This window comes from Amaranthus tricolor, chromosome 17 (genome assembly GCF_026212465.1).
Source record: "Amaranthus tricolor cultivar Red isolate AtriRed21 chromosome 17, ASM2621246v1, whole genome shotgun sequence".
Classification (NCBI taxonomy): domain Eukaryota; kingdom Viridiplantae; phylum Streptophyta; class Magnoliopsida; order Caryophyllales; family Amaranthaceae; genus Amaranthus; species Amaranthus tricolor.
This window is the reverse complement of record NC_080063.1, coordinates 5,621,412-5,642,981: the sequence shown is the minus strand read 5'-3', so window position 1 is coordinate 5,642,981 and position 21,570 is coordinate 5,621,412. Positions and strand designations below refer to the sequence as shown.

The following is a 21,570-nucleotide window of genomic DNA, read 5'->3' as shown; positions in this document are numbered from 1 at the left end:
CCTCATCTACCGTAACATTACCCAACTTAGTTGCCAACTCAGAGTGCTTCTTTTTCGAACAACTTGTTTTTTTCCAGATTTTCAATTTCTTCATCTTATTGATTTATCTAATTTTAGAAACCCCAATACATTATTCAAACACAACAACAATCAATTTACAAATTACAAGATAAAAAACAGGAAATTCAATAGGAATAAATGCAGCAAAACGAAGCAGATTTGTAAAACAATTTAAATTTTAAAGAGAAAATAAAATACAACAATGAAGAACAAAATCATAATTGAGTAGTACTACATACCTCTAAAGGTTAGAAGTTTCAGCAAGATGATGTCGCAAGGAAGACAGGAGCGAATTCCAGAAGTTACTGATTTTTTCGAATGAAGAAGGAGAAACAAATGCCTGGAAAACTCTGAAATGAAGAAGAAGGAAAGGATTAAAAGCTCACGTGACTATCACGTGATAGTCAATGGTTAATTTCAACAGTCAAACCCTAAAAACCGTTATAAGGTAGTCTTTTGCAAAGAAATGTATTGTATGAGGTAGTTTTTTGCAAAATATAAGTGTAATTTGAATTATATTATTATTATTATTATTATTATTATTATTATTAATAATGTATTTTGCTAGCCTATTGGCTAGTTGGTCCCCTGTCTTGATATTTTGGCCTTGCCGTAATCAAAAAGGTTGTGTATTGGTGTCTTGGTGATGGTATCAACGATCGTTAAAATAAAACATGGATTCGCAAATAGACGCAAGTGCTGAAACAAGTGCATCAAAGTTGATCCAAATTTGATCCATTGTTGTCCCTTACAAACTATAATAGTAATTTGTATTTGATTTTGCCTAATGTTACATACAACCTAAGGATTGCCAGCGAAATTTAAGATTTTTGTAAATAGTTTAATTTGAAAGAAAAACATCATTTACGGGCCTCATATAGCAAATCCATGTTTTGAGTTCGAATCAAATTTTTACAGCGAATCAAAATCCAATCTTTCGCTCTTCCGAAAAATGGAAATCACAAATAGTAAATTAGAATGAGACTTCACAAGTCACAAGCACCTTGTTCCATTACTTTTGAAACAGTCTGCCAGTAAAACTTCATTGCCATTTTACAACAGTATTGAAAATTTTGAGAGATGGGGGGGCGGGGGGTAGGAAATATGGGTAGCAGCTTCTTAGACCATTTTGAAACAGCCACAAGATATATGGTATACAAACTATTGAATGTCAAAGATACTTCTCGTTTGGCTCATCGCTCGAGTCATGGCTTCGAACAGGTTTGTAACATAGGCATAAACCTATAAATTTCAGGAGCACATGGACAGTAGAAGGCACGTTCACATTATGAAACAGGAACAGAACATTCGCGTTGAAACTTGTATGAAAAAGATATTGTTCGAACTTTGAAGGCTTATGCACTCCAGCTTAGATAAATGCATGAGATCCTTGGAGATGCTCAACTGTTCGAAGGCTTCAAAATAGTGATGCCTACGTATGTCGCTTTTTGAAAAGATAATGGCGCTTGGATGGATCTTTGGGCTTCTTCTTCAACTGCGCCATTCCTTGTTTCTTTTGTCCCGTGCTGCACAATAAGTAGAAACCATAAAAAACGGGGCTGTTAATTAAAGCTTAGTAAAGCATAATCAAGGCTCTAATTAAGGATCAATGTAATAATAGCAGTCACTCATTCATTACTATGAGATGATGGCTAAGTTACACCTAAGGCTAGGATTAAGGTCTGAGAATCAACAGTGGCAGTTGCATTGATTTCTCTCCAAGAACAAAATAAGAAGTTTGGAGATAAAAAGTTCTCATTTAAGTCAAACAAATATTAGTTCACAAAATTAACTTTTGAATGCATAGTTATGATAGGTAAAATTTGAGCATTATAAAGTTTATTTGTAGGATCGTACGATCCTATGATATGATTCTAACATTTCGATCGATCCTGATAACTTTGCATGTGTATGACCATGTAATCATACAAGTCATCTAGAAGAAATACTCACAGCCATAGTCCCAATTCATCAATTACAAATGATGCTTCATCAGAGTATAATAGTCACCCTTATCATGTTCGTTCCTAGCTCGTTATCAACTTATTTTACCAGATTAAACTTTCTCTTATTGAAAGGTTATGTTTCATTCTAGTCTGCTCTCACACAGTGGTCTCAAACAAGTCCGAGCGTTCACCAACTCCTAACTTTTTAATTAACATTTTTTCAGTTGATCATAGCTTATCACTTGATTTCATGCCATATGTGAAACTTACAACAGAAAGTAATCTTGTCATCACAGGCAAAGGAATAGCTGACATCGGTTATTGCCGCACCTCTCAAGTTTAATGGCATGTTTTCATCCACTAACTTATTTTCCTGTCATTTCAAAGGCTAAAACTCAGCCGCTATGGCCGAATGCGTAATACATAAGTGTGTCTGAAGTTTCTGTATCCCAAGAACGCCTATTAAGCATGAAAATCCAACTGCTTGTGGATGTATCATACATTATAATTTAATTATGAGAACTCATTTCATAATTTTGGATAACTATTTTAACCACTATTGAATTTAAAATTTTATACCAATTCCGTAGGCATCCCCATTCCATTTTGCTTATAACAAGGCCAAGCCAATAATAACACAATAAATATATAAGTCTGCTGGTCAATAGACAGAAAGGCACACATATACTCAAATCAATTCATGTTCAAATTTCAGATACGATTGCCTGCATGCATACTTTTCACCTCAAAGTATTCCTCTTAAAAAAAGGAAACCTGGCCATAAATATGCAACTCTTTTATCGGTGAAATGTTAACTAAAGCCCTGACGTGATAGCTAAGTTGCGGAAGTCATACGAGGATATTTAATGTAAAAATAACTTCTTGTGAATTCGAGATATACTTACTTGTATTCCATGTATACCATCCCATTAGCACCCGACATGGCGCTCATCGATCCCATGGTTCGACGTGCTTTCATGAGGGCTACCTCGTCGGCATCCTCTTCCAACTGCTCTAGACCAACAGCATCATCCCCAGCACTTAGCACCTGTTGCCAAAATTTTCAAAAGTGCATTATATTTCTACCCTGAAATCCAACAGATGAAATTCAATTTTCAACAGTACCTTGCCATTGCAGTGAACAGTGCTCAAAATATAAACCAAAACATAATACTAGCTTCATAATAGTTGCACATAATTGCATCAATTCAGAAGCAACAAATAATGAAGAAAAGTGTCTTACTAGAAAGACATAAAGAAAATGCATTCAGAAGATGACTGTTAAATACCTTCCTCAGGAGATCCAACTGTTCCTGCAGTGTGTGGTAACTAAGTGCGGCCCCACAATCAGGAGGAGGCAGACTAGTTATAACCTACAACAGAAATGAACCATCATGATACTTAACTAATGAACATAGCACTAGAACAAATTCATATTATGGAAAAATGTCGAGCACAAAAGAGAATGCGATTCAAACTAAAAGTTCAAAAAATTCATCAAAATGTCATAATATCGTGAGTATTCTAAATGGAGGAAGTACAGCAAGACAGATTTAAGCAAGCTAGCAGCACATGTACTTAAGCTGTGGATTATAATTGGGTTTGTACTAAATATGCTTTCGTTATCGTAAATGAAGAGCAACTCCAGAGGGAACCTCACATCTATGAAACTTCCAATGATTTAAAATTTAATCAAAACAACCTAAGTCACTTTCAGCCAGAATTAACTTATTAGATCTCCATAAAACCAAATAAAAAGAATTCAGAAAGAGTAGCCAATTGTCTGGCCGATTTTCAGAAATTATACCATTCACATTATTAGAACTACAACTCCTCCCTGTCTCTATTTGATCCACAATCAGAGATGCAACCAATTAAAAAAAAGATAGTTTACTTAACCATAAACTCATTAGCAGCTAAAAAAGGTAAAAAGTGGTGCAAGTAAATAACAAGGATGGAAAGGCCTTCAAGACTCGAACAAGAAAATCACAATCGATACATAACAAGGTTGAGAGCTTCTTTTGCTTTGCTGTCTGCATGTCAAACAGTCTAATGAAAGTTGGTAATCAAGAAAACCTTCACATGATCACATGCTATACATCTTTACACGACAAAAATATTGCCATAAAGCAGAATACCCAGGATAGTACCTTAAAACTGTAACCTTGGTCAATCAAAAACTGTTGCCTTTTAGTTGAGTAATACATCTCCTACATTTCAAAAAAGAGAATTTAAGTAAAACATATAAGTTTCTCCAAAAAGTCGGTCACAATCAATTTTAGACATTACCTGTGTGTCGGTTGAAACAAGTGAATAAAAGAAGGCATTATACTCTTCCTTTCCTCCGGCCATCCTATCTTCAAGCCGACCCTGTCAATTATACAAGAATCATTCTCAAAAGACAGCAGCTAGAGCGATAAAGGTAAGGTGAAAAGACTGAAGCCACTTAGTTTCAATTTCTGAAATCTTGCAACAAAATACTTTTAGCAAAAAATTGGAGACATAAATGTCAAAGTCTCATTTGGATGAGTATCATCTTTAACTAGCCCCAAGAACTAGAGCACAATGGATGCATCTAACCCCACAACTTAGTCAAAAAAGCCCATAAAGACCAACTTGCAAGGCAACAAATCTGTTATTCATTGAATTTTGACCATCATGCCAATGGTACAAAGCCAGATTTCGAACATTTACAGGCAAACAAATTAGAGTTTTCAGCTGCTTCAATACAAACTAACCCTGATTCTTGATACCCAAGTACAATGTGAATGACAAGAAAGTGAAAAACGTACTTTTGCCCTAAGAATACGACCAAGACGTTGAGCTTCTTGACGCCTTGAACCAGCATGTGATGAAATTTGGATGATCACATTTGCTTCAGGTATATCTATTGAGTTATCACCAACCTGTGCATCCCAAGAACAACAATATTAGCTTCTAATGCCATATTTTCTAGAAATCTAAATGCATAACAAAACAAACTAATGAATTAAACGTTTGATATCTGATTCTGGAAGCTCCTGAAAACAGCTATGAAAATGAAATGCTAACATATAAGGCCATAAGATCCCTCTCAAAAACCCAATAATTAAAGAGACTGCACCAGGAAACTAGTAATTGGGCAGTGTAGCATAAAGATAGAAATATTCAGTTTAATGAAGTAAACTACTCTATAAGAATTCACCAGAAGAGATTAATTTTCACATAATGGTTCAATTGAGAACACTTATGCAAAATAATAAAGTAGCTAGTAGCTACAAAAACAATGAAATCTAAAACTTTCTAGAGGAGAATGAAACTTTTCATAAGCCTTTTCCAAATTTGATTAATAAATGTTTAGTCTCACAGAGATTTAATTTGAGGCAGGAGGAGAAGAGTTTGATGAATGAGAAAGAGAGAACACTGTAAACTAAATGTGCAAATGAATTCAAAGAATAACTTGGGGTAGTGGACGAGGAACTTGATGACAACGGATCCCAAGTTTGAATCTCAAATAGCTAGTGTAGAATGTTTCTCCCCCTCTTAACATCCAAAACAGCTAGCCTTAATATATCTTAGATAGATGGAACAAGCCTAGGGAGGTGAAAAAAAGGCCACTTTGTACCATATTGACCGAGTTATGAAGGTTTTTGAATATATCGAACTGATATTATTAGCATCATAAAGGTGTAAAAAAAAACTACATTTTTTGGCTGGTTCAATGATTATCTAATAATCTCAACTGATAGCTTGCACTACAACAACCACATTATGCCCAGCACCACCATATTATGACCATTACCACACAACAATTTCAAAGGGTCAGCTATACTGCAATCATGACCGAAACCACATTTTTGCACTACGCATTGGGGTATTGGAATGTTGTTGATGGGACAAGCCTAGGGCCTATAAAATAGACACCTAAACTTTACAAAGCCCACGGTCTATGAAATATACATGAAAATGATGCAACATAAAAGTGTGTACAAACATTTTCCAATGTATTGTAGAAGACTTAGAGAAGATGAAATAATTCAGTAAAATGCTAGATACCTTTGACAAAAATACAGTATTCACATCCTTCCCAGTTTTGAAGGCCTCTAAAATTTTAGTCCTTTCAACATGGCTTCAAAAACAAACAAAATAAAATAAGAGCGACAAAGTAATTACCAGATTGGACAAGATATATCAGAATAAGACACCAACAGTACCTGGTAGCACCATAAATCATAGGCTTTCTAAGCTTCATGGCATACTCCGTGAGAGCAAAAAGATTATCAGCAAAAACAATTATTTTGTCACCACGCTCCCGCTCGTGAAATTGAATTAGAAACTCACAAGCTCGGAACTTGTTAGGGTTCATCACGTATAAAGCCTGAAATCAAATTGGCAACAGCAATAAAAGACTGGATCACGAAAAACATAAGGATGGATAAGTTACTAGTCACATCTAGATGTCTGAGCAAACTTCTATAAACTACAGAGATGATATTTAGAGCTATTAATTTTCAAATTTTATTATATTTTTTCATCAGTGACCAGGCAAAAGGCATCAAAAGAAAATGATATTAAAGAGAAAGGATTAAAATCTACTATTTCCTCCATTCCGAATTAGTTGCACCTTTGGATGGTGGCACAAGAATTAATAAAAATCACTTTCAATGCATTTTTGTCCATTTTACCTTCCTTTGGATGGTAGGTGAAAAAGTAATGATGTGAGAATAAAGTAGGGATAAAATAGAGTTATTGAGTTGCTTTTTTCCAAAGATGAAAAGAGTGCAAGTATTGTGAAACTACCAAAATAGGTAATAAGAGCATGTATTATGGAACGGAGGAAGTATTATCTAAAAAGCACAAGCATACAAGCAAAATTTGAGTTGGCAGAGAGAAGAGCTGCATGACAGTGTACTCTTGCAGATGAAACATATAAAACAAAGAGGATCTGACCTTGTTGAGTTCATGACACTAGGTCTAGTAGTTCAAATTAAATACATTTGAAACTCTTGATATAAACCACAATATATCGTTTGGTCAGCATTTTTAACAATTTGGTTTATCATCATTCAATTATACAGATTATACATATGCTTGTTGAAAATAAAACATTTGACGAGATGGTATCTAAGTATCTAGCGCAAAGATCAACAATCAGATTGAGGATCATGTTCCTAGTTTCAAGCAGATATTCAAATAGAGATGGGCAAAATTCTAGAGAATTATTTGCAACAAGGATCTCCAAGCCTGCATTCAATTGACCAGTGAAGCTAATTTTGTCACCATTCAGTTCAAAATGGTCTAAGCAAAAAAAAGAAATTGCAAAACAATAGCCACACAACTAAAACTTCTTCAGGATAGCCCATACAGACCTAATATTGTAGTTTGTACGTTGTACACGTTATTGTACCATATGAAACCAAAAAATTTGTTATGCACATGTAGAACACCATATGGAGTAGGGGAGAAGATAGAGAGTGAAAGAAAGATGATTAGAATATCACAAATGGGGGAAATTCTATGGTGGTTGGCTATTGAAACAAACACTATGGCAATGTAACCTAAGGCTCAATTCCAAACTATTTTGGTTTTGTTAGTTTCTACTTATCTTTTGCAAATAAAAACAAAACATGTTTGGTTGTTTCATTTTACAAAAAATAATATAATCTTGTTTCGAGGAAAAAAACATAAAACAAAGCACATGAATTTCTCTCTATTGTGTTTTAGGTTTTAGGCCTGCAAAGAAATCAACCCCTTCATTTTCATCTTCAATTTCTCTAAGCTTAATGAACCATTTACCACCATCACCAACAACGGAAACCTCTAAGATCAATACACCATCAACCATCATTACCCCCCCACCACTGACGGCTCTAAAATTTTAATCAGGTGGGAGGAGGACAATGACATTTGATTATGGAAACAAGCAACACTCTTAAGTAAGCAACTTTGGATGAAAAACAATGCAACATTGTAGAGAGTGATGCTAAGCACCATCTGCAACCTCTAAACAAAGAGTTAGAGAACTACAAGTAACTATAGAGAAAAGTCACAACTTTGGAGTGACAGGCATTGCCTTCCTCGACTGCCCCCCCTCCCCTCCCTCACCTGAGAATGAAAACCTGCTGTTGCTATGAGGTAGACTGAAAGAATAACTATTTAGTAATTAATTCAGGAATCTACACTTCGGTAAAATGAAAAGAGGGCAAGAGAAAGGACCAAACATTTTTTCAAGAGAGAAACAATTCAGCGAGTGCAACAATCATTATACCTGCTTTTTCTTGGAATTTTCTTTCTTCAAATATTCAGCAAAAAACTCCTTTGTCATTGGACACCAAACCTCAGCACACTGTACATTCGCAATGAAACCACCTTTTACCAAATCCAACCAGTTAGCTTCATACAATTTAGGACCAATAAGGAAGTTCAGATCAGTGATTCTCTCATCTTCTCTTACAAGTGTAGCTGTTGATCATAAGCAGGTATACTTTTTCAGCACAAATACATTTGATGAACCACATTCATTTTATAAACCCAACATTAAAATAAAAAATACCAGTAAGTCCAAGCTTGCAATGTGATTTTGTAATACTGATGACTTTCCGAAACATGTGAGCAGGCACGACATGCACCTATCCATCATAATGTCAAAATGTGAAGTTAGACATGTCATCCTCTGCCTTCAAGGATATTATTTCCATATAATGTTGAAGTTCACGCAAGTAATTACCTCATCCATGAGCAGCAAACCCCATTCTCTATTTCTAATTTCTTCAATAATTTTCTCAGATTCTTCAGAACGCTTACCTCCAAAAGCAACCATGTTATATGTTGTCACAACTACTCCAGCATTTCCGCGAAATCTCTCTTTACTATCAGAAGTGAAACGGCATATGTGCTCATCTTTTATAGTAGACCAAAGTTTAAACTGGAATGCCCATTGGTCCACTGACACAGCATTTGTGGCTAGACAAAGGCAGCTCTTCTTTATACGGCAAGCTGCAGATACACCAACGAGAGACTTCCCAGCACCACATGGTAAAACAATGATACCAGATCTTGCTCTACCTGCAAAAGATAAACACAGCACTAAACACATTTAAAATTCAATGAAAACACCAACTCAACGAATTTCCTTAGATTTAATATTAAATCTCTGTCATAAGCATAAATATAACGGAAGACCTCACCATTCCCAAACATTTTACTAAGACTCTTCTCCTGGTAAGGTCGCGGTTGTGCATGAGGTTTCAGTTCCATATCAAGATCAGGGTTGACCTGCAGATAACGGTGACTGAATCAAGTATTCATCTTTTATTGACTAAATATAAGCTATAATAGCTGGCAAGTTCAATCAACATAAATCATTACACAAACATGTGTGATCAGACACATAAGAAACACCATTTTGGGATCATGACAGTTAGGGTTTTAGTTGAAGGAACTTTTTCCTTGTCTTTACATTCAGAGTCAAATACTTAGGTTGATTACCTGCAAGTCTTAGTCATATGGACAATCTTTATTTACTAAAAGCATCATGGCTGGAGCAAGCTGGTGAAGAGAAGAGATAACGGGAAGTTGGGAACATACAACCAGGCTTCTAGAGGAAGATACGAACAAGTTAGTGAAGCACAACGAGCTCAAGAAGGACACCAAGATTTCCCTTCAAAATTCTTCACCACCAAATTCATATTTTGTAGGGGCTTTCAGGTGAATTTACCGGCAAGTACAAGAGAACATTAACCTTGATGACAAGATTATCACCAAGCAAGATTTTTCTTGTTTTTAGTTCATTTACCTTGTTTTTAGCTTTATTTTTGCTTGTTGTCTTGATTGATACCATATCAAAAAACCACAAAAATATATAATCATCACTAGCTTAGCTAACGTTCTAGCTTTGCTCGCCCCCCTATGGATACAAAATCTCGTACTTGCTATTAATATTACTTATTAGTTAGAATTTACGGTACATTATAAATTTGTTTGATTAGAAAGTTTTAGGTTTCAGCGACCCTAAAATTGTTATGAAAAATCCTAGACACGAGCAATCGCCTCAAGGTCCTCCCTCGGATCAACAATTAATGTTGTCATAAAGTTCTCATTTACCACGTGCACATTTATATAATGGAAACTGGCTTGTTCATGTAAAAATGGCTCACCGTATCATTGCGGAAATCGTATTCCTCCAACATTGGATAATTGAGTTCATTTGGCAAGCATCGTTGCTTAACATTTTCAACCTACATCAATCACAAATATAAACATCAACGCTATTGGCAAAGGAAGCATGTTTTAAATTTCCTAAATTTTCTACCAGCATGTACATTCAAAAAGCGGTCTCCTGAGGCCCAAAAACGCACCCAAAAAATGCATCCAAAAAATAAAAATAAGATTAGAACACAAGGTTCGTGTATCACTATAGAAATATGGTGCTTGAACTAGGATAAAACAATCAAACCAATGTATAACAATATAAGCCTAAAAGACACCCCAAAAAATGATATGTTGAAAGGATGTGTTGAAAGTTATAATAGATACACATATACATGGATACTTTGCTTTCACAGTTCACACACACAAATGAGTAATGCATGATCCACATCATGGTTACTAAATTTCCAATTCTGATCTACAATTCCACAACTCTACGATCCAAAAACTGGCAAGTGATCGGGATCTCAAGTAGGATATTTATATCAAGAATATGGGTGATAAGATCATAATACGATTCTACAATCTTATGATCCAACGATCTGCACCTACAAGGGTAGTCTTAATCATAAAAAATTTGTCCTGGGTAGTCTTAATCATAAAAAAATTGTCCAAGCTTTTGCTTACAAATAAATATATTTTAATAACTTAAAAGATAAGTCAATTAAATCTTTATTTATAACTTACGATCCTATGATTTACGAACCCTATCCCCTCGCTGATTTTATGTAGGATCTCGATTTTAACAACCCTGATTCACATTATAGGATCTACAAAGTAACATACAACCACTAACACAGTAGCAATGTGTTACATCTATATTCACATAATATATGAAGTTTGCCTCCAATCTCACAAACTCTTCACATCAATGTGAACAAATCATATAACCAAATTCTTCCTTGCTTTATGGACATGGGCTAGCAATAAAGATAACAAAAGCATCTACCTCCTTGGAAACTTCTCCTGACATTTTAGACGCATTACTTAAGAAATCATAAAAACAAGAGAAGAGTTGGAGTGTGTGTCATGAGTATAGAAAATTGAAAGATGAGCTTAGGCACACTTATGAACAAATCAAGATTCCTTGATTTACGAACATGAACATGCAATAAAGATTCCTTAAATAATTTACGAACAAAAACTAAAAAGCACTCATAAATGTAATGTGAAATTTGAAATGGAAGAAAAGCCCTATTTTACTGAGGCTGCGCTAAAAACATAAGTAAGATTACAATTTACCTGAGCAGGGTCAATTTCAAATGCATGAGTTTCTTTCTCCTCAGCTACAGCTGCCAACTCAGCTTCACTAAGCAAATCATCGTGTCCACCTCCCATCTCACTCAATGCTTTGCTGACAGTGAATCCATCTGTCCCATGAGCAGCCTATAAATGAAAACCACGTTGTTAAGTGAAGCAGAATATGAAAGTAAAAAATGCCACCACAGCGTCATCATGTACTCACTATGGAAAAAACTAATGAACATGTAGGAACGACGTTGCTACAAGCTATCAATGACGAGTACTTTAACCAGCCATTAAACCAAGATATCAATCAAAAAACCTACTTTACAAAACTACTCTCCAACATGGTCCTCCAAAGGTGTTTTCCCTAGAACGCAAGTCATTCAAGCATATTATAAAACAAGACACCTGCATGAGAAAATGAAATGACTACATAGAGTATTCACACCTCTGTAGAAATCCTTGCCTTCCCAATGACATCATCTTTGAGTAACTTCTTTAATACCTGCAGACCAATACATAGTATAAACATTGGATAAATAAAACTACATGGATTAAACTACTTCCATGACTACCAAATACCTCTGGAAATGGAGATTCAATAAAGTATCGATTTTTCTTAAGCACAAGCTTCACTTTACCATAATTGGCAGTAGACGCTTGAATAAATTCGATCATTTCTTTGGGTAGCTTAGTCTTGGACAACTTATTTAAGACTGTTATAATCGTTTCTGTTTCCAGACCAACGGAAACAGCAGCATACAATGAGTGTGGAGTCAAGTTGTACTCGTGCATCGATTCCGGCCTGAGAACAATAAAAATTAATAGAGTAGGGGGTGATATACAGGAATATCACAACGCATCTGTCAGAATGAAGTGCAGCAAATTTAATGGCACAGAGGATTATCTATCATGTCATCAAACGCGAGAAAAGCACTTGAAGAAATGAAACGGTGATGATAGAATAAATGGTATACCTGCATACCGGTTCAGCAATTGCAATGAGAAAATCATAAGCTTGTTTGTACAAAGGCGAAAAAGTTTCAAGAAAAATGCGGCCATCAGCACACGCCCACAAGGGACGATTGCCATGATCAGGCTTGAGTTCCAGCTTAGTAAAATCTGTCCTTTTAGGCTCACCTTATAAACACCAAGGAAAAAACAATCTCAGTCATCCCAACAAAATCATTTTTAAGGCATTACCCAATTAGGGTTTCCAATTCAATTCACAGTTTTTTGCATTATCAATTTTTCTAAAAAAAAGGAGTGAGATGGACAAACCGTCAGGATTACGATCATCATCATTATCATCCTGATTAAAGTAAGCATTCCCATCTTCAGGCATACTTCGATGATGATGATGATCATCCTATCAGAACAACAACAGAATACGAAAAAACACATAATTAGGACAAAATTAGGGAAAAAATGAATCGAGAAATCCCTAATGAAAATTTTAGAACCTTGGATGATTTGTGCTTCTTGCTAGGTCGACTCTTTTCACCTAAACAATAAAGTATAATTCGTTAAGCCATTGAAACAAATCAGAATCAAAATCATTGGTGTATGAAGCACAATCAAACCATGAAATCCCATCTTTGTTTGCAAATGCTAATACACAAATTAGGGTGATCCCAATTCTTCAAGAGTTTGCAAGAGAATAATAGTAGTCTTAAACTATGGCAGCAAGATACTCTCTTTCGCTTCTATATGCATAGCCTGTCTCGGTTCCTCGCAACTGTCGCACAAGCATACATAAAGTGTTTGGTCAAATAGATTATTAGATAATTTTATTTAATCGGATAATTATAGAGTATTTTGCATACTATTGAGTGGTGGTCAAGCTAATGATATTGTTCCGTAAATTTGCCTGTTAAAACAATTTATTGATGTATTTAATAGGGAATTGCATGGGGTGATTTTGAGTTTTTTCTTTTTCATAAATACTTTTTAAATTCATGCAATAATATTAAGCTTTTAACTTTTTATATGCTAGATAAAATATTAAATTTTTTATTAAATTAAGTACTTATTTTGACAGAATTTTGAAATATAAGGTTAAGGGAGGGTGATAACGACGTTTGTTTTTTTAAAAAAATGTCATTATAAAAAAATTTTCCTTTTCTCTACCACGTGGAAAAATTGAAAGGTGAAGGTTACCACATAAACTAAAAAAAATATTTGCCTACTACATGGAACGGCCAAAAATTCCACATGGAATTTCCCTATCAATTATGAATAAGCTACTTACATCAATGATTTCTGAATCAACTAAATAAACCGGTAATAGAATCAATCAATTAAATCAATCACTTTAAATTTCGTACCAACTACTTACTCCGTTCCACTATACTTGCTATATTTGACTTTTTAGGCAATCCAATGCTTTATTTTGATAATTTTTATATTTAACTATACACATAAAAATTATAAAAAGTTAATATTATGAAAGTATGCGATTAGACGATTCAAACAAGATCCCACTTAACTATATTTTTCTTACACATTAATCGCAATATATAAAATATACTTGAACAATGAATAGTGTCAATAATAAAAATGTATTAAGTATTTCAAATCAGGGAAGTACAAGCTACGATCATTGTCGAACGGATGTTTCCCTATCACCACCAATAGGCGCATGAGAGCCAAAGCACCGTAAATCAATGCTCAATCACTTGTATTGTGTAGGTTAAGTAGTGAATGATGTTGGAGTAGTATAAGACGTGTTTGAAACCAACATACCTTAAACTAAGGTTAGGTTTGAGCTCAATAAGTATTGCACCCTTGTTATAGCTAGGTATTTAGCGGTTTGCAACGCTACTTACATAAAATATGTTAGTGGGGACTAAGTCATATCTTTAGATGAAACCATAACCTCGACTGAGGATATAGTCAATAAAATTAGAATATAATTTAAAATCTACTCGTGTTAAAGTTGGTTACGATTAGAGCATCGTGAGTTATGATCGGTATCAACTCGTTTGAAGATTGAGTCGCATAAGATTTGATTTTAGGTTTGTATTTATTATTTGACTCAAGTTAAATTGAATTTAGTTAAGAATGAGTTCAATTGGTAGTCAGTTTTCAGTTATACGGCCTTGTATTCAAACACAAATTCAGTTAATAGAATTCAAGTTTAATTAATTCACTAAAGAAATATGAATAGTAATACACAATTTCATACATAATACAAACAAATATAACATTCTGTAAAAATATTCAGTCTTTATTTTACATGTGGTAAGTTAATTAAAATGAGTGATATGATTTTCAACTTATTCAATTCATTATGGTCAAATGAGAATTTTGTAAGTGTGTCGTTCAAAGACAAATTAACCAATTTACAACTAGTTCATTAAAATGAAGTTAGTCGGATTATTTTTTTTGTTAAGTAGAATTTGGACAAAATCATAGACTATCTAAAAGACGTTAATGTCATCTTGTGTATTGTTATACGAATTTGGTGTTCGAAAACCATTATAATCCGATTTTCTAGAGTTTCAAGAGTCTGAGTCGAAACAAAGTCAAATTAGATAATAAATTTTAGTCCAAGTAGGAGCTGGAGTTGATAAATCACTCTTATAAAAGCAAATTCAACTCGTTATGTTACTGCAGAATTAAACTGCTAGGGTTGGATTTACATTTCATATTGTCTTAATATATATTCAAATCAACGAAATCCATTTTCAAGGAGGGAATTCTTTCAACTTTACAGGATACATCATCATGTTACTTCCCTGGGTAAGAAACTGTACTAAATCTAAGCTAATACAAAATGTCAGTTTAGAAAAAGCCCCATGCAACTGCGGTTATTATTTAGTCCTGAGGAGCTTCGTAGCCTTTGCCCCTTATAATATATATCTGCATTCAAACAACAACAATGTCAAAGCGTTAATTTCGAAGCCCAAAAGTTGAGTCCATTAGATGAATTTTAAGCATGTTTACTTATCCCGATTCTATACCATCTCAACAAGTTGGCCTGAAGGTGTTCAAAACAGACTCGATGACCCCATATTTACCCGACTTTATAATCGAACCCAATTTGACCCGACTAAAAAAAGATTTACACCTATGCAAAAACCAATGTGGATACAAGACCCGATTTAAACCGACCCGAAACACCTTACCCGAAATCGATCTAATTACCCGAATGAACACTTTTACGTCTGTTAGATGAATCACAAGCCAGTTTACTTATCCCGATCATATACCATCTCAACAAGTCAGGTCAGTTTGATGAATCATAAGCCAGTCTACTTATCGCGATAATATACCATCTCAACAAGTTGGATCCGTTAGATGAATCATAAGCCAATCTACTTATCTCGATTATATACCATCTCAACAAGTTAGGTTCCTTTGATGAATCATAAGCCGGTCTACATATTGCGATTATATACCATCTCAACAAGTTGGGTCCGTTAGATGAATCATAATTCATAAGCCAGTTTACTTATCCAGATTATATACCATCTCAACAAATTGCGTCCATCAAATGAATTATTTCTATTTATCCCGATTACGTACCATCTCAACCCGTAAATTCAAAATCATGAACAAGACTAAAGTAAAGAGTAAATGATGCATTACCTTCATAATAGAGTGACTGATTACTTGGAAAACAACGGTATCACCATCTACAAGTTGATGACCCAATGCAAAACCTCTCCAACCTCCACTCAATCCAGTTTTCCGAGCTAAGTAAACAACAGGATACTCTTCACCCTCTTCGTCTACCAGCGTCACCATTCCATCATTACTCGGTAAGCTTGACCTGCAAAAATCACTAGGAAGACCCTGATGCTCCAATTCAGGGATCCATCATTCCACATTCTGTGTTAGTGACTTGTATTAACAATGGATTCAATTTTGGTGTTGGTGAAGAACTAAAAAACGGAGTATTAACAAGAAAAATGAAAATACCAGCCAAAAACAACCAGCAACATGGGAAGGAAGAATGGGTCTAACAAGAGTAGGAAAACCCTCTTCATCAAGTTTAGCAGCCAATTTCTCTGCAACTTTAATGGTGTAGGCTCTTTCTTCTTCTGTTGCAACTTCGTAATTTCCCCTTACCACTCCATAACTCCTGCAATTTTCACAGTACTTTTCATTTAATCCATCTTTAATCGAATTAAACTGTCGTATTATTAGATCATAGATAAGCTTCTCCTGTTCAAAACAAACTCACTTTCTGGGTGAGGATAATCGAGGGTATTGAACCTACAAAATCAAGAGAAATCATCAGTAAAATGATAAATTAAGAAGGGGGAAACAAATCGACAATTAAGCAAAGGAGAGAAAACACACTTCAATATAAACAGGAGTAGGAGCAGGATTTTTGGCTACTCGGGAAGATCGTCGGACTCCTACCATTTTCTTCTCTACTATTCTAGGTTTTCCTACCTTCTTCATCTTTTCGATTCATTGAAATGTTAATGTCAAATTCAAAGAATTAGTGCATCGATTATACAAAAATATAAGTAAATCAACAGATAGGTGTATAAAAATGTAGAGAGAGGATTACTGGAGAAGAGTTGGGGGAGATGCTTTTGAGAGATTGAGAGAGATGGAGAAGATTGAGATCTTCTAAGCGTTTTTTGTTCTCTTCCACTCGCTTTTGACGACGTTCTTCGTATGAACAGCTCCCCATTTTAGTTCGTTTTCTATTTGTCTTCTATTATGAAGAGTATTAAGACGTAAGCAGCAGGGTTTTGTATTTCAATGGCGGAACAGAGGCAGTCGACCGTTCGAACAGCACTATATTGGAATTTGTAATTGTCTTAAAATACTCCATTTTATTAACTGTTACTCCCTTAATTCTTTTTACTTAGTCTCATTTTTATTGGGTGGGTTAATCTTAATTGTCTCATTTTTATCTTAAAATTTATATTTATATTTATAGGTGATCTCCTTATTTTTCTAATATAAAAAATACTCAATATTGCATATGTGTCTACTATTTTAAAAGGTCCCCTTCAATTCTTAACATTAAAAATAACTAATATTACACATGAGTCTATTATTTTAGACGGTCCTCTCATTTTCTTAATATTTGTACCCAAAGTAAATGGGACAAATAAATTGAATTGGAAGGAGTATTATTATCCTATTTGGTTTTAACACTATTTATCATTTATTAATCAAGTAGTATCTTGATTGATACTTTCAATATAAGTTTTATTAATATCGAATTTTTATGTTTTTTAATCAAGCATTTAAAGATAATTATGATTGAAATAGTCTATTGAATAGAGTGCCAAAAACAAATAAAACAACAACAATAAATAGGAAGATTAACAAGAACTAGTAAAAATAGAAAGTATTTCTAAATTACATATATTAGTAATTAGTACTTTTTTTTTCTCTTGCTCTAAAATTGCATTAAAGTTAAAAAAAACTAAAGGAAGTACAACTCGTCTACAACAACTACAGTCAAAGCTCCTTTCTTAAAAAACGTTTTCACATTTTAATGACCATCATTAACACTCCTTTTGGAAACTGATGCAAGGTAATTATTGAATAACTACTCTATTCTATTATCAATGAAAATTAAAAATTCAAATTCAAATGTCCATTTATTCTTCCATTTTGAATTTATTCACAATTACTTCCATAAAGAAACACCATGCTTGCTAGAGAAGGAAGAAGAAAGCCTAATATTTGGTTTTTGAGTTTGAGTTTTTTTGAAATTAAACCCTCAATTATTGTTTTGTCTTTTAAAATTGTTTTTTATGAAAATTAATTGAAATAGAACACCCCGTTGATGTTTTGAGGAGGAAGAAGAAAGACTAATATTTAGTTCTTAATTTTTTTTGAAATTAAACCCCCAATTATTGTTTTGTCTTTTAAAATTGTTTTCTATAAATATTAATTGAAATAAAGCACCCAGCTGATGTTTTGAGGAGGAAGAAGAAAGGCTAATATTTGGTTCTTGATTTTTTTCTTTGAAATTAAACCCCCAATTATTGTTTTGCATTTTAAAGTTGTTTTCTATATAAATTAATTGAAATAAAACACTCAGTCGATGCTTTTTAGGAGGAAGAAAAACACAATGACGTTGAACATGATGATCAAAATACAATATGTATTAAGTGTACTGTAAGTTGCTATTAAGTCTGATGTAAGTGGGTATTAAGTGTGTTGAAAGTTGACATTAAGTATGATGTAAGTTGGCATTACGTTTGATGTAAGTAGACAATAAGTCTTATGTAAATTGACATTAAGTTTGATGTAAATTAACATTAAGTATGAAGTAAATTGACATTAAGTCTGATGTAAGTATATAATAAATGTGTTGTAAGTTGGCATTAAATATGATGTAAGTTGGCATTAAGTTTTATGTAAGTAGGCAATAAGTCTGATGTAAGTTGGCATGTATTAAGTGTACTGTAAGTTGACATTAAGTCTGATGTAAGTATGTATTAAATGTGATGAAAGCTGACATTAAATATGATGTAAATTGACATTAAGTACGATGTAAATTGATATTAAATTTGATATAAATTGACGTTAAGTCTGATGTAAATTAGCATTAAGTATGCAATAAGTATGTTGTAAGTTGGTATTAGATAAGATATTAGTAGGTATTAAGTATGAAATGTAAATATAATATAAATATAGATTAAGATGATATAAGTAGGTAATAAGTGTACTGTAAGTTGGTATAAAGTCCGATGTAAGTAGGCAGTATACTATAAGTAGAAAATAAATGTGTTGTAAGTTGGCATTAAGCCTAATGTATGTTGGCACTAAGTCTGATTAATTAGGCATTAAGTATACTATAAGTAAGCATTAAGGATGATATAAGTAGGTATTAAAACACAAAATCCTTAAAATGTAAAACGATTTAAAATACACAAAATCTTTGTCATAACATATACAAATAATAACAATAAACGATTTCACATAATTTACTAATCATAAATTTTCTTAATACACACAATTAAATTGTTTTTTTTATTCAATCCGCTACACACTACTTCTTTGAGATGTATTTTTTCACTCTGATTTTCTTCGAACCATTAACAACCGTTGAAACCTATTTGATTCACAGCAAAAATTTGTACAGATGTAAGCTTGATCTCGTCTTTACCATTACACAAGAAGAGAAGTGGATTGCAATTAGTATATATGTCTTTGACAACCCTGTGTATACAAAACAATTATAAAAAATAGCATTAAATGACATAAACAAACATTAACAAGAATAATCATAAATGTAATATTACAATAAATTTAAAACCAAACTTAAATATGATATAAATATAGATTAAGAAAAACCAAACTAACAATAAATTTAAATCTAACTTACATTAGACCTATTGTCAGCTTACATCAACTTAATGTCAACTAGATCAAACTCAATTCCAATTTATATTAGACTTGAAATCCACTTATATCAAACTTAATACCCACTTATATCAGAAGTAATGTCAACTTACATCAGACTAATAACAACTTATAACAATTGTAATGCCAACCTATAACATATATAATGTCAACTTACACCAATCAAAATCTCAACTTACATCAGATTTTGAACATGAAAGAAGCTAAAAATTCATAAAGATTGGAGAAGATAGAAGAAACTGAAAAAAATGAGAGCAAGATGAGAGAGAAAATCTCTTTAAAGAGTAAGAAAGTTCAATGAGAAATTCAAAGAGTCATTTTGATTTAATGATAAAACTGACTTAAATGGCACAGAAAACAAGAAGAATTCAAAATCAGTAAATTTAAATTTTTTTATTGTTTGGGCCGGCCCATTGAAGACCATTAGAATTTGTAAAGGAAGTATTACAAAAAAATGATTTTTAATGTAAATTTTCATGAGATGTAATATGTTATTTTTATGGTGATAAAGATTTTTTTTACACTTAATAAAATGAAATATTTTCCTTTAGAAATTCTATTACTATTAAATACCATTCTATAAATGGTAATGAAAGAAATTGAATTTTATGAAGGAAAAAAATAATTAAAAAAAATACAAGTATCACCATTCAAAACCTTATCAAGTGTTTTAATAGGAAATTTAGCGTAAATTATCATTATCATTACCATTTTAATTTCAATCACCAAACGATAGAGTGTTATTGTAATAAATGTAATATTAATTAAAAAGAGGAACTAAATTCTCTAGACTATATTAAATAATTAAATATGAGTTTATAAGTGTCGATGATAAGGGTGTTTAAAATCGGATACCGGGTCGATTCGGATTCAAAATCCGGATACCTGCCTTTTTGGGTACCTAAAATTGTGACCCAGTTCCGACCTGATTTTGTTTATTTCTTAAAAATTGTATTTTTTTTCATTATTTCTTTTAACATTAACGTCTATAGATTAACTTAAACATTTGAATAAAATTCCAACATCAGGATGTGATTCTACAGTCACAGGTGAAAAAAAGATGGGCTGAACCACATAAATAAATGTCATCTTGAAAATAAAAATAGAGAAAAGTATTATATTGGGAGTAATGTGAAAATAGAAAGGAAACCAAAGAGAAGCTAATTATAGAGATCATCTTCATCAGCTCCACCAGCTGAGGCAGCAAATGCATCTGTACCAGTCATACCACCAGAACTTAGTGTCGAATCCTCTTAACTGCTGCAATGCCTGAGCAAATGCTTGATATTTACGAATATCAGCGTCGCAAACACTCCTTCGAGCATACTTCATTGATTCTTCAAAATGAGCAGCCTTGATTTCAGCAACTTCGTCTTCTATGGCGTCCTCCTCCATTGCTTCTGGGTTTTCACTTCTCCTCTTGTTATGGAGCGGTAATAGTATTGATTTCAGCAGCCTTCTTCCGTTACTTACAGTACCCAGCAGGTATCCACTCTTCACATGACGACTTCGGCAGCGAACTCCTCTGAACGTATGGCTGGTAAGTGCTCAAACATGAATTGGATAATTGACACGGGGGCATCTCATCACGTTACTGGTGATGTTTCCTGTTTATTTGATATGAAGTTTATACATTCGTGGCCGGTTGGTCTACCTAATGGCAGCCACTCAATGGCTACTTTGGTTGGCAATGTTCACCTATCACCTTCTATTGTGCTCCATAATGTGTTATTTGTTCTAGAATTACGTTGCAATTTGCTTTCTGTATCAAAATTAATTG

At 33.5% G+C, this 21,570-nt stretch overlaps 2 protein-coding genes across 2 annotated transcripts; both read right to left on the bottom strand.

Moving 5' to 3' along the window:
* Positions 1-1,051: 1,051 nt before the first annotated feature.
* LOC130804768 (general transcription and DNA repair factor IIH helicase subunit XPB1) lies at positions 1,052-13,292 on the bottom strand. The gene is made up of 20 exons (XM_057669343.1): positions 13,022-13,292; positions 12,902-12,942; positions 12,720-12,807; positions 12,416-12,578; positions 12,021-12,243; positions 11,887-11,943; positions 11,436-11,579; positions 10,142-10,222; positions 9,173-9,260; positions 8,713-9,050; positions 8,539-8,614; positions 8,254-8,447; positions 6,200-6,363; positions 6,042-6,114; positions 4,799-4,912; positions 4,296-4,376; positions 4,157-4,216; positions 3,296-3,379; positions 2,912-3,054; positions 1,052-1,586 (listed from the first exon to the last, which is right to left on the bottom strand). Exons 1-20 carry the CDS (start codon positions 13,032-13,034, stop codon positions 1,493-1,495), a joined length of 2,319 nt encoding a protein of 772 aa, XP_057525326.1. The 5' UTR covers positions 13,035-13,292; the 3' UTR covers positions 1,052-1,492.
* Positions 13,293-15,006: 1,714 nt separating this feature from the next.
* Positions 15,007-17,188, bottom strand: LOC130804766 (B3 domain-containing protein At5g42700-like). The gene is made up of 6 exons (XM_057669342.1): positions 16,966-17,188; positions 16,749-16,853; positions 16,630-16,661; positions 16,365-16,527; positions 16,032-16,238; positions 15,007-15,302 (listed from the first exon to the last, which is right to left on the bottom strand). The coding sequence occupies exons 1-6, from the start codon at positions 17,089-17,091 to the stop codon at positions 15,258-15,260; spliced, it is 678 nt and encodes a 225-aa protein (XP_057525325.1). The 5' UTR covers positions 17,092-17,188; the 3' UTR covers positions 15,007-15,257.
* Between the last annotated feature and the right edge of the window lie 4,382 nt (positions 17,189-21,570).